Source organism: Oncorhynchus nerka, linkage group LG14, assembly GCF_034236695.1.
Source record: "Oncorhynchus nerka isolate Pitt River linkage group LG14, Oner_Uvic_2.0, whole genome shotgun sequence".
Taxonomy (NCBI): Eukaryota; Metazoa; Chordata; class Actinopteri; order Salmoniformes; family Salmonidae; genus Oncorhynchus; species Oncorhynchus nerka.
Window position 1 is genome coordinate 36,419,622 of NC_088409.1, and position 15,212 is coordinate 36,434,833.

Here is a 15,212-nt window from a genome sequence, read left to right on the forward strand (position 1 = left end):
ACCCCTCACCGCCTGTAGTGACGTGGTAGTCGAACATGGTGTCCTCGCTGTCTGATGGTATGTCTGGGAGGTCCAGATGGATGTTGTCGTTGCCACGGAGCCAGCTCTCCATCTTCCTCCTGTCTTCCAGCTCCAGTAAAGCTCCGATGCTCCACATGAGAGCAAACACATAGAGACGCTCCACATGCTGCCTGGACATCTCCCCACACTGCTCCTGGAACAAAACAACAGTCACTATCAACACAACATACTGTACCAAAGCCTCTCTACATCATTAGATCTACTATATTTAATACTTGGTACTCAAATTAATCAGTCACCTACAGTAAAGGGAAATGGAAATCCACCCTCACATAGATGCAGAGTCCAGAGAGTTACAGTCCAACAGTAATTGAAAAGAGTGCTTAACGAAACACAATGACAGGATTAATTAAATCAGTTAGGCATTAGAACATTCCAATTTGTCTCTATGAGAAATGTGGGGCAATTCACTCCAACAGTATTCATAGAGCTCAGTGATGTACGGATATTATCCCCCTTCTGCAGGGTTTTTAATATGGTTGGAATATGGAGGTTTTGGGTGTCTACCTTGGCGGGGATGAGGCCCTGCAGCATGTTGATGCTCTGCATGATGACGAAGGCCTCCAGCATGTCGATCTTGTACTCCAGACAGCGAACAGTGAACCGGTAGAGCTCTGGGAAGGAAGAGGAGAACAGCTCTCTCAGCACCTCTCCCTCCTGACGGGAACGCTTCTTCAGCCAGCCCTGCATGGGGACAAACACACATGTATACATGTAGACAAAGATACACACATACACAAATATACACACACACAGACAAAGATATACACTAATATACACACACAGACAAAGATACACACATACACAAACACACAAATATACACACACAGACAAATATCACACACAGACAAAGATACACACACAGACAAAGATCACACACAGACAAAGATACACACACAGACAAAGATACACACATACACAAATATACACACACAGACAAAGATATCACTCAACATAACCAAGACTAAGGAGATGATTGTGGACTACAGGAAAAGGTGGACCGAGCACGCCCCCATTCTCATCGACGGGGCTGTAGTGGAGCAGGTTGAGAGCTTCAAGTTCCTTGGTGTCCACATCACCAACAAACTAGAATGGTCCAAACACACCAAGATGGTTGTGAAGAGGGCACGACAAAGCCTATTCCCCCTCAGGAAACTAAAAAGATTTGGCATTGGTCCTGAGATCCTCAAAAGGTTCTATAGCTGGAACATCGAGAGCATCCTGACTGGTTGCATGACTGCCTGGTATGGCAATTGCTCGGCCTCCGACCGCAAGGCACTACAGAGGGTAGTGCGTATGGCCCAGGACATCACTGGAGCTAAGCTGCCTGCCATCCAGGAACTCTACACCAGGCGGTGTCAGAGGAAGGCCCTAAAAATGGTCTTTCTCTACTACCGCATGGCAAGCGGTACCGGAGTGCCAAGTCTAGGACAAAAAGGCTTCTCAACAGTTTTTACCCCCAAGCCATAAGACTCCTGAACAGGTATGATCACCAATGGCTACCCGGACTATTTGCATTGTGTGCCCCCCCCAACCCCTCTTTTACGCTGCTGCTCCTCTCTGTTCATCATATAGGCATAGTCACTTTAACTATACATTCATGTACATACTACCTCAATTGGCCCGGCCAACCAGTGCTCCCGCACATTGGCTAACCGGGCTATCTGCATTGTGTCCCACCACCCACAACCCGCCAAACCCCTCTTTTACGCTTCTGCTACTCTCTGTTCATCATATATGCATAGTCACTTTAACCATATCTACATGTACATACTACCTCAATCAGCCTGACTAACAGGTGTCTGTACATAGCCTCGCTACTCTTATAGCCTCGCTAATGTTATTTTTCACTGTCTTTTTACTGTTGTTTTTATTTCTTTACTTACCTATTGTTCACCTAATACATATTTTGCACTATTGGTTAGAGCCTGTAAGTAAGCATTTCACTGTAAAGTCTACACCTGTTGTATTCGGTGCACGTGACAAAAAAACGTTGATTTGATACACACATACACAGACAAAGATACACACATATACACACACCGACAAGGATACACATATACACAAATATATACACACAGACAAAGATACACACATACACAAATATACACACACAGACAAAGATGCACACATACACAAATATACACACACAGACAAAGATACACACATATACAAATATACACACATAGACAAAGATACACACACAGACAAATATACACACAGACAAAGATACACACATACACAAATATACACACACAGACAAAGATACACACACAGACAAAGATACACACACAGACAAAGATACACACATACACAAATATACACACACAGACAAAGATACACACATATACACACACATACAAGGATACACATATACACAAATATATACACACAGACAAAGATACACACATACACACACACACAGACAAAGATACACACATACACAAATATACACACATACAGACACATAGACAAAGATGCACACACACAAGCATGCACGGATGTACGCACACACACACATTTTTATCCACTGATAAAGAGTGAGCGAAGGTTCCTGTGCCCACCTCCAGAATGGGGCTCCAGTCGAGCACAGAAGAGCTCATGAACACCATTCCGTTACGAGACACGGTGGCAGGCGAGGCGTTGTCGATGTTGTGGGGCTCAAACACGATCTTGCAGTTGGGGGCCATGGGGATCCTGTCTCCATTGGCCAGGGTCAGAGTCCTGTTGTCATCCAGTACAGAGTTGAGGTTCTCTATCCAGATAGCATCTACTGGTCCATCTAGTACTATCCAGATGTGCTCCCCTGCAGAGGAGAGAGACATTAGAACCAGTCTGCTTATTAAACTAATCAAAATCAACTATGGAGGTCAGAGCATATTAGAATATCACTTTTGGTAAAACTATAGGGAAATGATAGGGAAATTAATAGAAAGATATGAGAATATTGAAAAACATGGAAATGGTCTGCCCCTTTGTTCTACATGAATTTCATAGAGACTATACGGTATGCACTGTATGTGGGTTCATGCTCTAACATGTCTAATGCTTGAGTAAACTTGCATGTGTTGTCTCTACCTTCTTGCCCTTTGTGCTGTTGTCTACGCCGAATAATGTTTGTACCATGTTTTGTGCTGCTACCATGTTGTGCTGGTATCATGTTGTTGTCATGTTGTGTTGCTACCATGCTATGTTGTTGTCTTAGGTCTCTTTATGTAGTGGTGTCAAATCAAATCAAATTTTTATTTGTCACATACACATGGTTAGCAGATGTTAGTGCGAGTGTAGCGAAATGCTTGTGCTTCTAGTTCCGACAATGCAGTAATAACCAACAAGTAATCTTTATTGAGCTTGATGCCTTGATAAGCTCCTTTCCTGAGGACGGCTCACCTCTCACAGTTCTGGGCGACTTTAACCTCCCCACGTCTACCTTTGACTCATTCCTCTCTGCCTCCTTCTTTCCACTCCTCTCCTCTTTTGACCTCACCCTCTCACCTTCCCCCTCTACTCACAAGGCAGGCAATACGCTCGACCTCATCTTTACTAGATGCTGTTCTTCCACTAACCTCACTGCAACTCCCCTCCAAGTCTCCGACCACTACCTTGTATCCTTTTCCCTCTTGCTCTCATCCAACACTTCCCACACTGCCCCTACTCGGATGGTATCGCGCCGTCCCAATCTTCGCTCTCTCTCCCCGCTACTCTCTCTCCTCTTCCATCCTATCATCTCTTCCCTCTGCTCAAACCTTCTCCAACCTATCTCCTGATTCTGCCTCCTCAACCCTCCTCTCCTCTCTTTCTGCATCCCTTGATTCTCTATGTCCCCTATCCTCCAGGCCGGCTCGGTCCTCCCCTCCTGCTCCGTGGCTCGACGACTCATTGCGAGCTCACAGAACAGGGCTCCGGGCAGCCGAGCGGAAATGGAGGAAAACTCGCCTCCCTGCGGACCTGGCATCCTTTCACTCCCTCCTCTCTACATTTTCCTCTTCTGTCTCTGCTGCTAAAGCCACTTTCTACCACTCTAAAGTCCAAGCATCTGCCTCTAACCCTAGGAAGCTCTTTGCCACCTTCTCCTCCCTCTTGAATCCTCCTCCCCCTCCCTCCCCTCCTCCCTCTCTGCAGATGACTTCGTCAACCATTTTGAAAAGAAGGTCGACGACATCCGATCCTCGTTTGCTAAGTCAAACGACACCGCTGGTTCTGCTCACACTGCCCTACCCTGTGCTCTGACCTCTTTCTCCCCTCTCTCTCCAGATGAAATCTCGCGTCTTGTGACGGCCGGCCGCCCAACAACCTGCCCGCTTGACCCTATTCCCTCCTCTCTTCTTCAGACCATTTCCGGAGACCTTCTCCCTTACCTCACCTCGCTCATCAACTCATCCCTGACCGCTGGCTACGTCCCTTCTGTCTTCAAGAGAGCGAGAGTTGTACCCCTTCTGAAAAAACCTACACTCAATCCCTCCGATGTCAACAACTACAGACCAGTATCCCTTCTTTCTTTTCTCTCCAAAACTCTTGAACGTGCCGTCCTTGGCCAGCTCTCCCGCTATCTCTCTCAGAATGACCTTCTTGATCCAAATCAGTCAGGTTTCAAGACTAGTCATTCAACTGAGACTGCTCTTCTCTGTATCACGGAGGCCCTCCGCACTGCTAAAGCTAACTCTCTCTCCTCTGCTCTCATCCTTCTAGACCTATCGGCTGCCTTCGATACTGTGAACCATCAGATCCTCCTCTCCACCCTCTCCGAGTTGGGCATCTCCGGCGCGGCCCACGCTTGGATTGCGTCCTACCTGACAGGTCGCTCCTACCAGGTGGCGTGGCGAGAATCTGTCTCCTCACCACGCGCTCTCACCACTGGCGTCCCCCAGGGCTCTGTTCTAGGCCCTCTCCTATTCTCGCTATACACCAAGTCACTTGGCTCTGTCATAACCTCACATGGTTTCTCCTATCATTGCTATGCAGACGACACACAATTAATCTTCTCCTTTCCCCCTTCTGATGACCAGGTGGCGAATCGCATCTCTGCATGTCTGGCAGACATATCAGTGTGGATGACGGATCACCACCTCAAGATGAACCTCGGCAAGACGGAGCTGCTCTTCCTCCCGGGAAGGACTGCCCGTTCCATGATCTCGCCATCACGGTTGACAACTCCATTGTGTCCTCCTCCCAGAGCGCTAAGAACCTTGGCGTGATCCTGGACAACACCCTGTCGTTCTCAACTAACATCAAGGCGGTGGCCCGTTCTTGTAGGTTCATGCTCTACAACATGTACGACCCTGCCTCACACAGGAAGCAGCGCAGGTCCTAATCCAGGCACTTGTCATCTCCCGTCTGGATTACTGCAACTCGCTGTTGGCTGGGCTCCCTGCCTGTGCCATTAAGCCCCTACAACTCATCCAGAACGCCGCAGCCCGTCTGGTGTTCAACCTTCCCAAGTTCTCTCACGTCACCCCGCTCCTCCGCTCTCTCCACTGGCTTCCAGTTGAAGCTCGCATCCGCTACAAGACCATGGTGCTTGCCTACGGAGCTGTGAGGGGAACGGCACCTCAGTACCTCCAGGCTCTGATCAGGCCCTACACCCAAACAAGGGCACTGCGTTCATCCACCTCTGGCCTGCTCGCCTCCCTACCACTGAGGAAGTACAGTTCCCGCGCAGCCCAGTCAAAACTGTTCGCTGCTCTGGCCCCCCAATGGTGGAACAAACTCCCTCACGACGCCAGGACAGCGGAGTCAATCACCACCTTCCGGAGACACCTGAAACCCCACCTCTTTCAGGAATACCTAGGATAGGATAAAGTAATCCTTCTCACCCCCCTTGAAAGATTTAGATGCACTATTGTAAAGTGGCTGTTCCACTGGATGTCTTAAGGTGAACGCACCAATTTGTAAGTCGCTCTGGATAAGAGCGTCTGCTAAATGACTTAAATGTAAATGTAATGTAAATGTAATCTAACTAACAATTCCAAAACTACTGTCTTATACACAGTGTAAGGGGATAAAGAATATGTACATAAGGATATATGAATGAGTGATGGTACAGGGCAGCATACAGTAGATGGTATCGAGTACAGTATATACATATGAGATGAGTATGTAGACAAAGTAAACAAAGTGGCATAGTTAAAGTGGCTAGTGATACATGTATTACATAAGGATGCAGTCGATGATATAGAGTACAGTATATACGTATGCATATGAGATGAATAATGTAGGGTAAGTAACATTGTATAAGGTAGCATTGTTTAAAGTGGCTAGTGATATATTTACATAATTTCCCATCAATTCCCATTATTAAAGTGGCTGGAGTTGGGTCAGCGTCAATGTCAGTGTGTTGGCAGCAGCCACTCAATGTTAGTGGTGGCTGTTTAACAGTCTGATGGCCTTGAGATAGAAGCTGTTTTTCAGTCTCTCGGTCCCAGCTTTAATGCACCTGTACTGACCTCGCCTTCTGGATGATAGCGGGGTGAACAGGCAGTGGCTCGGGTGGTTGATGTCCTTGATGATCTTTATGGCCTTCCTGTAACATCGGGTGGTGTAGGTGTCCTGGAGGGCAGGTAGTTTGCCCCGGTGATGCGTTGTGCAGACCTCACTACCCTCTGGAGAGCCTTACGGTTGAGGCGGAGCAGTTGCCGTACCAGGCGGTGATACAGCCCGCCAGGATGCTCTCGATTGTGCATCTGTAGAAGTTTGTGAGTGCTTTTGGTGACAAGCCGAATTTCTTCAGTCTCCTGAGGTCGAAGAGGCGCTGCTGCGCCTTCTTCACGACGCTGTCTGTGTGAGTGGACCAATTCAGTTTGTCTGTGATGTGTATGCCGAGGAACTTAAAACTTGCTACCCTCTCCACTACTGTTCCATCGATGTGGATAGGGGGGTGTTCCCTCTGCTGTTTCCTGAAGTCCACAATCATCTCCTTAGTTTTGTTGACGTTGAGTGTGAGGTTATTTTCCTGACACCACACTCCGAGGGCCCTCACCTCCTCCCTGTAGGCCGTCTCGTCGTTGTTGGTAATCAAGCCTACCACTGTTGTGTCGTCCGCAAACTTGATGATTGAGTTGGAGGCGTGCGTGGCCACGCAGTCGTGGGTGAACAGGGAGTACAGGAGAGGGCTCAGAACGCACCCTTGTGGGGCCCCGTGTTGAGGATCAGCGGGGAGGAGATGTTGTTGCCTACCCTCACCACCTGGGGGCGGCCCGTCAGGAAGTCCAGTACCCAGTTGCACAGGGCGGGGTCGAGACCCAGGGTCTCGAGCTTGATGACGAGCTTGGAGGGTACTATGGTGTTGAATGCCGAGCTGTAGTCGATGAACAGCATTCTCACATAGGTATTCCTCTTGTCCAGGTGGGTTAGGGCAGTGTGCAGTGTGGTTGAGATTGCATCGTCTGTGGACCTATTTGGGCGGTAAGCAAATTGGAGTGGGTCTAGGGTGTCAGGTAGGGTGGAGGTGATATGGTCCTTGACTAGTCTCTCAAAGCACTTCATGATGACGGAAGTGAGTGCTACGGGGCGGTAGTCGTTTAGCTCAGTTACCTTAGCTTTCTTGGGAACAGGAACAATGGTGGCCCTCTTGAAGCATGTGGGAACAGCAGACTGGTATAGGGATTGATTGAATATGTCCGTAAACACACCGGCCAGCTGGTCTGCGCATGCTCTGAGGGCGCGGCTGGGGATGCAGTCTGGGCCTGCAGCCTTGCGAGGGTTAACACGTTTAAATGTCTTACTCACCTCGGCTGCAGTGAAGGAGAGACCGCATGTTTTCGTTGCAGGCCGTGTCAGTGGCACTGTATTGTCCTCAAAGCGGGCAAAAAAGTTATTTAGTCTGCCTGGGAGCAAGACATCCTGGTCCGTGACTGGGCTGGGTTTCTTCTTGTAGTCCGTGATTAACTGTAGACCCTGCCACATGCCTCTTGTGTCTGAGCCGTTGAATTGAGATTCTACTTTGTCTCTGTACTGACGCTTAGCTTGTTTGATAGCCTTGCGGAGGGAATAGCTGCACTGTTTGTATTCGGTCATGTTACCAGACACCTTGCCCTGATTAAAAGCAGTGGTTCGCGCTTTCAGTTTCACGCGAATGCTGCCATCAATCCACGGTTTCTGGTTAGGGAATGTTTTTATCGTTGCTATGGGAACGACATATTCAACGCACGTTCTAATGAACTCGCACACTGAATCAGCGTATTCGTCAATATTGTTATCTGACGCAATACGAAACATGTCCCAGTCCACGTGATGGAAGCAGTCTTGGAGTGTGGAGTCAGCTCGGTCGGACCAGCGTTGGACAGACCTCAGCGTGGGAGCCTCTTGTTTAAGCTTCTGTCTGTAGGCGGGGATCAACAAAATGGAGTCGTGGTCAGCTTTTCCGAAAGGGGAGTGGGGCAGGGCCTTATATGCGTCGCGGAAGTTAGAGTAACAATGATCCAGGGTTTTACCACCCCTGGTTGCGCAATCGATATGCTGATAAAATTTAGGGAGTCTTGTTTTCAGATTAGCTTTGTTAAAATCCCCAGCTACAATGAATGCAGCCTCCGGATAAATGGTTTCCAGTTTGCAAAGAGTTAAATAAAGTTCGTTCAGAGCCATCGATGTGTCTGCTTGGGGGGGGATATATACGGCGGTGATTATAATCGAAGAGAATTCTCTTGGTAGATAATGCGGTCTACATTTGATTGTGAGGAATTCTAAATCAGGTGAACAGAAGGATTTGAGTTCCTGTATGTTTCCTTCATCACACCATGTCTCGTTAGTCATGAGGCATACGCCCCCGCCACTCTTCTTACCAGAAAGATGTTTGTTTCTGTCGGCGCGATGTGTGGAGAAACCCGTTGGCTGCACCGCCCCGGATAGCGTCTCTCCAGTGAGCCATGTTTCCGTGAAGCAGAGAACGTTACAGTCTCTGATGTCCCTCTGGAATGCTACCCTTGCTCGGATTTCATCAACCTTGTTGTCAAGAGACTGGACATTGGCAAGAAGAATGCTAGGGAGTGGTGCACGATGTGCCCGTGTCCGGAGTCTGACCAGAAGGCCGCTACGTTTCACTCTTTTACGAAGTCGTTTTTTGGGGTCGCTGCCTGGAATCAATTCCGTTGGCCTGTTTGTAAGGCAGAACACAGGATCCGCGACGCGGAAAACATATTCTTGGTCGTACTGATGGTGAGTTGACGCTGATCTTATATTCAGTAGTTCTTCTCGACTGTATGTAATGAAACCTAAGATGACCTGGGGTACTAATGTAAGAAATAACACGTAAAAAAACAAAAAACTGCATAGTTTCCTAGGAACGCGAAGCGAGGCGGCCATCTCTGTCGGCGCCGGTGTCCTGTCTCTCTTGTCATGATGTGTGTTTTCTCATATATATATATATATTTACATCCCAGCCCCTGTCCCGCAGGAGGCCCTTTGCCTATTGGTAGGCCGTCATTGTAAATAAGAATTTGTTCTTAACCGACTTGCCTTGTTAAATAAAAAAATACATGTGTAAAGCAAGGACCGTATAAGTCCAGGGTATTTCTTTCAAGTTAATGTCACATGCACAAGCACAGTGAAATGCCTTTCTCGCAAACTCAAAACCCAACAATACAATAATAATCAATAACAATGTATTACTCACAATAACAAGGCAGAACAAAAACACACCAGATCTAAAAATATGAAATAAGAGGTGTCCGTCTCACCTTTCTTGGCTCTCAGGGTCTTCCTCCACAGGGTAGAGAAGATGCCGTCAGTCCAGTCATTGGTAGCTACATCTAGACGGCCAAACATCTGAGCGGCGGTGATCGCTTTGGGGTTCATACGCATCTCTCTGTGCGGCTGACCGCAGTCTGTGGGTGCAAACACACACACACACACATTTACTTAACACAACGTTTAGTTAAGTATGACTGCCATGGGGAAGTAAATAAGGTCAAATAAGTCCAGGGTTTTGATGGGGATGTTTCTCACCTGTCATGGCGCTCATCAGGGTGTGAATACAGGTGGTTTTTCCTGCTCCGCTGGGCCCCAGGGCCATCATGCCATGACGGACCCTCTGGGTCTCAAACAGCTGAATCACCTTCAGCTTCCATGGAGGGTGGCTGATCAGACCTGCCTCTGCCACCTACAGTATAGAGAACAATGGAAGACAGTGAGGGGAACTCTTCATGTTATGAGACCAGACTCCTCCACCTACAGTATGGAGAACAATGGAAGACAGTGAGAGGAACTCTTCATGTTATGAGACCAGACTCCTCCACCTACAGTGTGGAGAACAATGGAAGACAGTGAGAGGAACTCTTCATGTTATGAGACCAGACTCCTCCACCTACAGTATGTAGAACAATGGAAGACAGTGAGGGGAACTCTTCATGTTATGAGACCAGACTCCTCCACCTACAGTATGGAAAACAATGGAAGACAGTGAGAGGAACTCTTCATGTTATGAGACCAGACTCCTCCACCTACAGTATGGAGAACAATGGAAGACAGTGAGGGGAACTCTTCATGTTATGAGACCAGACTCCTCCACCTACAGTATGGAGAACAATGGAAGACAGTGAGGGGAACTCTTCATGTTATGAGACCAGACTCCTCCACCTACAGTACGGAGAACAATGGAAGACAGTGAGGGGAACTCTTCATGTTATGAGACCAGACTCCTCCACCTACAGTATGGAGAACAATGGAAGACAGTGAGGGGAACTCTTCATGTTATGAGAACAGACTCCTCCACCTACAGTATGGAGAACAATGGAAGACAGTGAGAGGAACTCTTCATGTTATGAGACCAGACTCCTCCACCTACAGTATGGAGAACAATGGAAGACAGTGAGAGGAACTCTTCATGTTATGAGACCAGACTCCTCCACCTACAGTATGGAGAACAATGGAAGACAGTGAGAGGAACTCTTCATGTTATGAGACCAGACTCTTCACGTTAATACAAATAAATCCTTACCTCACATTTAGATCGAAAAAAGGTTTTATGCTACTATGGTATTAAGGCATTATACTGTGCGGTGGCATGTAGCCTTGCGCGTAAGAGCATTGGGCCAGTAACCAAAAGTCCGCTTGTTCAAATCCCTGAGGTGATGAGGTAAAAAAACATGTTGATGTGCCCTTGAACAAGGCATTGCTCATGTAAGTCGCCCTGGATGAGAGCATCTGCTAAATTACTCAAATGTACTGTAGGGAAACAGAGAAGAGATGGGTGGTGAGGAGAGGAGAGGAGAGAACCAGTGTAAGGAGGAGGGTTATGAGAAACTACATGTAGATAGGCTTCAGAGTCAAAAACATGAGCTGGGTGTACAAAATTATTTTGTGTGGAGGTGCTGACTAACGGCGAATTAACCTTTAAATTTTTTTTTATTTCACCTTTATTTAACCAGGTAGGCTAGTTGAGAACAAGTTCTCATTTACAACTGCGACCTGGCCAAGATAAAGCATAGCAGTGTGAACTGACAACAACACAGAGTTACACATGGAGTAAACAATAAAAAAGTCAATAACACAGTAGAAAAAAAGAGTCTATATACATTGTGTGCAAAAGGCATGAGGAGGTAGGCGAATAATTACAATTTAGCAGATTAACACTGGAGTGATAAATGATCAGATGGTCATGTGCAGGAAGATATACTGGTGTGCAAAAGAGCAGAAAAGTAAATAAATAAAAACAGTATGGGGATGAGGTAGGTAAATTGTGGGCTATTTACCGATAGACTATGTATATATATATAAGTAGTTGGTGATCCAGGCAAGGCAGTCATTAGAAAAATCGAGGCTACTGAGTCTGCCGATAAGAATATGGTGATTGACAGAGTCGAAAGCCCTGGCCAGGTCGATGAAGACGGCTGCACAGTACTGTCTTTTATCAATGGCGGTTATGATATCGTTTAGTACCTTGAGCGTGGCTGAGGTGCACCCGTGACCGGCTCGGAAACCAGATTGCACAGCGGAGAAGGTACGGTGGGATTCGAGATGGTCAGTGATCTGTTTGTTGACTAGGCTTTCGAAGACCTTAGATAGGCAGGGCAGGATGGATATAGGTCTGTAACAGTTTGGGTCCAGGGTGTCTCCCCCTTTGAAGAGGGGGATGACTGCGGCAGCTTTCCAATCCTTGGGGATCTCAGACGATATGAAAGAGAGGTTGAACAGGCTGGTAATAGGGGTTGCGACAATGGCGGCAGATAGTTTCAGAGATAGAGGGTCCAGATTGTCAAGACCAGCTGATTTGTACGGGTCCAGGTTTTGCAGCTCTTTCAGAACATCTGCTATCTGGATTTGGGTAAAGTAGAAGCTTGGGCGAGTAGCTGCGGGGGGTGCTCGGCTGTTGGAGTAGCCAGCCATTGAGAGAGAAATGCTTGTTGAAGTTTTCGATTATCATGGATTTATCAGTGGTGACCGTGTTACCTAGCCTCAGTGCAGTGGGCAGCTGGGAGGAGGTGCTCTTGTTCTCCATGGACTTTACAGTGTCCCAGAACTTTTAGGCTGTTGGAGTAGCCAGCCATTGAGAGAGAAATGCTTGTTGAAGTTTTCGATTATCATGGATTTATCAGTGGTGACCGTGTTACCTAGCCTCAGTGCAGTGGGCAGCTGGGAGGAGGTGCTCTTGTTCTCCATGGACTTTACAGTGTCCCAGAACTTTGTGGAGTTAGAGCTACAGCATGCAAATTTCTGCTTGAAAAAGCTGGCCTTTGCTTTCCTGACTGACTGCGTGTATTGGTTCCTGACTTCCCTGAACAGTTGCATATCGCGGGGACTATTCGATGCTATTGCAGTCCGCCACAGGATGTTTTTGTGCTGGTCGAGGGCAGTCAGGTCTGGAGTGAACCAAGGGCTATATCTGTTCTTAGTTCTGCATTTTTTGCACGGAGCATGCTTATCTAAGATGGTGAGGAAGTTACTTTTAAAGAATGACCAGGCATCCTCAACTGACGGGATGAGGTCAATATCCTTCCAGGATACCCGGGCCAGGTCGATTAGAAAGGCCTGCTCGCAGAAGTGTTTTAGGGAGCGTTTGTCAGTGATGAGGGGTGGTCGTTTGACTGCGGCTCCGTGGCGGATACAGGCAATGAGGCAGTGATCGCTGAGATCCTGGTTGAAGACAGCGGAGGTGTATTTGGAGGGCCAGTTGGTCAGGATGACGTCTATGAGGGTGCCCTTGTTTACAGAGTTAGGGTTGTGCCTGGTGGGTTCCTTGATGATTTGTGTGAGATTGAGGGCATCTAGCTTAGATTGTAGGACTGCTGGGGTGTTAAGCATATCCCAGTTTAGGTCACCTAACAGAACAAACTCTGAAGCTAGATGGGGGCGATCAATTCACAAATGGTGTCCAGGGCACAGCTGGGAGCTGAGGGGGGTCGGTAGCAGGCGGCAATAGTGAGAGACTTATTTCTGGAGAGAGTCATTTTTAAAATTAGTAGTTCGAACTGTTTGGGTATGGACCTGGAAAGTATGATATTACTTTGCAGGCCATCTCTGCAGTAGACTGCAACTCCGCCCCCTTTGGCAGTTCTATCTTGACGGAAAATGTTATAGTTGGGTATGGAAATCTCAGAATTTTTGGTGGCCTTCCTAAGCCAGGATTCAGACACGGTAAGAACATCAGGGTTGGCAGAGTGTGCTAAAGCAGTGAGTAAAACAAACTTAGGGAGGAGGCTTCTGATGTTGACATGCATGAAACCAAGGCTTTTTCGATCACAGAAGTCAACAAATGAGGGTGCCTGGGGACATGCAGGGCCTTGGTTTACCTCCACATCACCCGCGGAACAAAGGAGGAGTAGTATGAGGGTGCGGCTAAAGGCTTTCAAAATTGGTCGCCTAGAGCGTTGGGGACAAAGAATAAAAGGAGCAGATTTCTGGGCATGGTAGAATATATTTAGGGCATAATGCGCAGACAGAGGTATGGTGGGGTGCGGGTACAGCGGAGGTAAGCCCAGGCACTGGGTGATGATAAGAGAGGTTGTATCTCTGGACATGCTGGTTGTAATGGGTGAGGTCAACTCATGTGTGGGAGGTGGTACAAAGGAGGTATCAGAGGTATGAAGAGTGGAACTAGGGGCTCCATTGTAAACTAAAACAATGATAACTAACCTGAACAACAGTATACAAGACATATTGACATTTGAGAGAGACATACAGCAAGGCATAAAGTAATCGCAGGTGTTGATTGGGAGAGCTAGCTAAAACAACAGGTGAGACAACAACAGCTAATCAGATAACACAACAACAGCAACCTTAAACTCAAAATGAAATAAAGAGAGTCGCACACTCCATATATAAACTCCCAGTAATTTATTGGGTCAATTATTTTTTATAGTTTATAGACTTCAGAGTAACAGGGAGAACTTTCAAACTTAATGTAAAGGGATTATGTTATATAAAATGTTCTCTCACCTGTTTGTCGATAGCTGTCTCCAGCTCTGAGAAGCATGCTTTATCCAGCTGGATCCCAGGGAAAAGGTCCTCTATCAGGCTGAGGAACAATGGCTCATCTTCATCTATCTGTCAACACATATAGTATTATGTCAGTGAAGTCCGTATTATGTCACACACATATAGTATTATGTCAGTGAAGTCCGTATTATATCACACACATATAGTATTATGTCAGTGAAGTCCGTATTATATCACACACATATAGTATTATGTCAGTGAAGTCCGTATTATGTCACACACATATAGTATTATGTCAGTGAAGTCCGTATTATATCACACACATATAGTATTATGTCAGTGAAGTCCGTATTATGTCACACACATATCATATAGTATTATGTCAGTGAAGTCCGTATTATATCACACACATATAGTATTATGTCAGTGAAGTCCGTATTATATCACACACATATAGTATTATGTCAGTGAAGTCCGTATTATGTCACACACATATAGTATTATGTCAGTGAAGTTCGTATTATGTCACACACATATAGTATTATGTCAGTGAAGTTCGTATTATGTCACACACATATAGTATTATGTCAGTGAAGTCCGTATTATGTCACACACATACAGTATAGTATTATGTCAGTGAAGTTCGTATTATGTCACACACATATAGTATTATGTCAGTGAAGTCCGTATTATGTCACACACATATAGTATTATGTCAGTGAAGTCTGTATTATGTCACACACATATAGTATTATGTCAGTGAA

General features: G+C 46.7%; 1 protein-coding gene across 1 annotated transcript in view; it reads right to left on the reverse strand.

Moving 5' to 3' along the window:
- LOC115142194 (dynein axonemal heavy chain 5-like) overlaps positions 1-15,212 on the reverse strand; it is a 78,378-nt gene that overhangs the window by 33,014 nt on the left and 30,152 nt on the right. Inside the window, exons 39-44 of the mRNA XM_065027192.1 lie at positions 14,449-14,556; positions 10,021-10,174; positions 9,753-9,899; positions 2,646-2,887; positions 589-765; positions 10-214 (exon numbers count right to left, since the gene is read on the reverse strand). Of these exons, the coding sequence (XP_064883264.1) occupies positions 10-214; positions 589-765; positions 2,646-2,887; positions 9,753-9,899; positions 10,021-10,174; positions 14,449-14,556 (1,033 nt within the window). The remainder of the gene's footprint in view (positions 1-9; positions 215-588; positions 766-2,645; positions 2,888-9,752; positions 9,900-10,020; positions 10,175-14,448; positions 14,557-15,212) is intronic.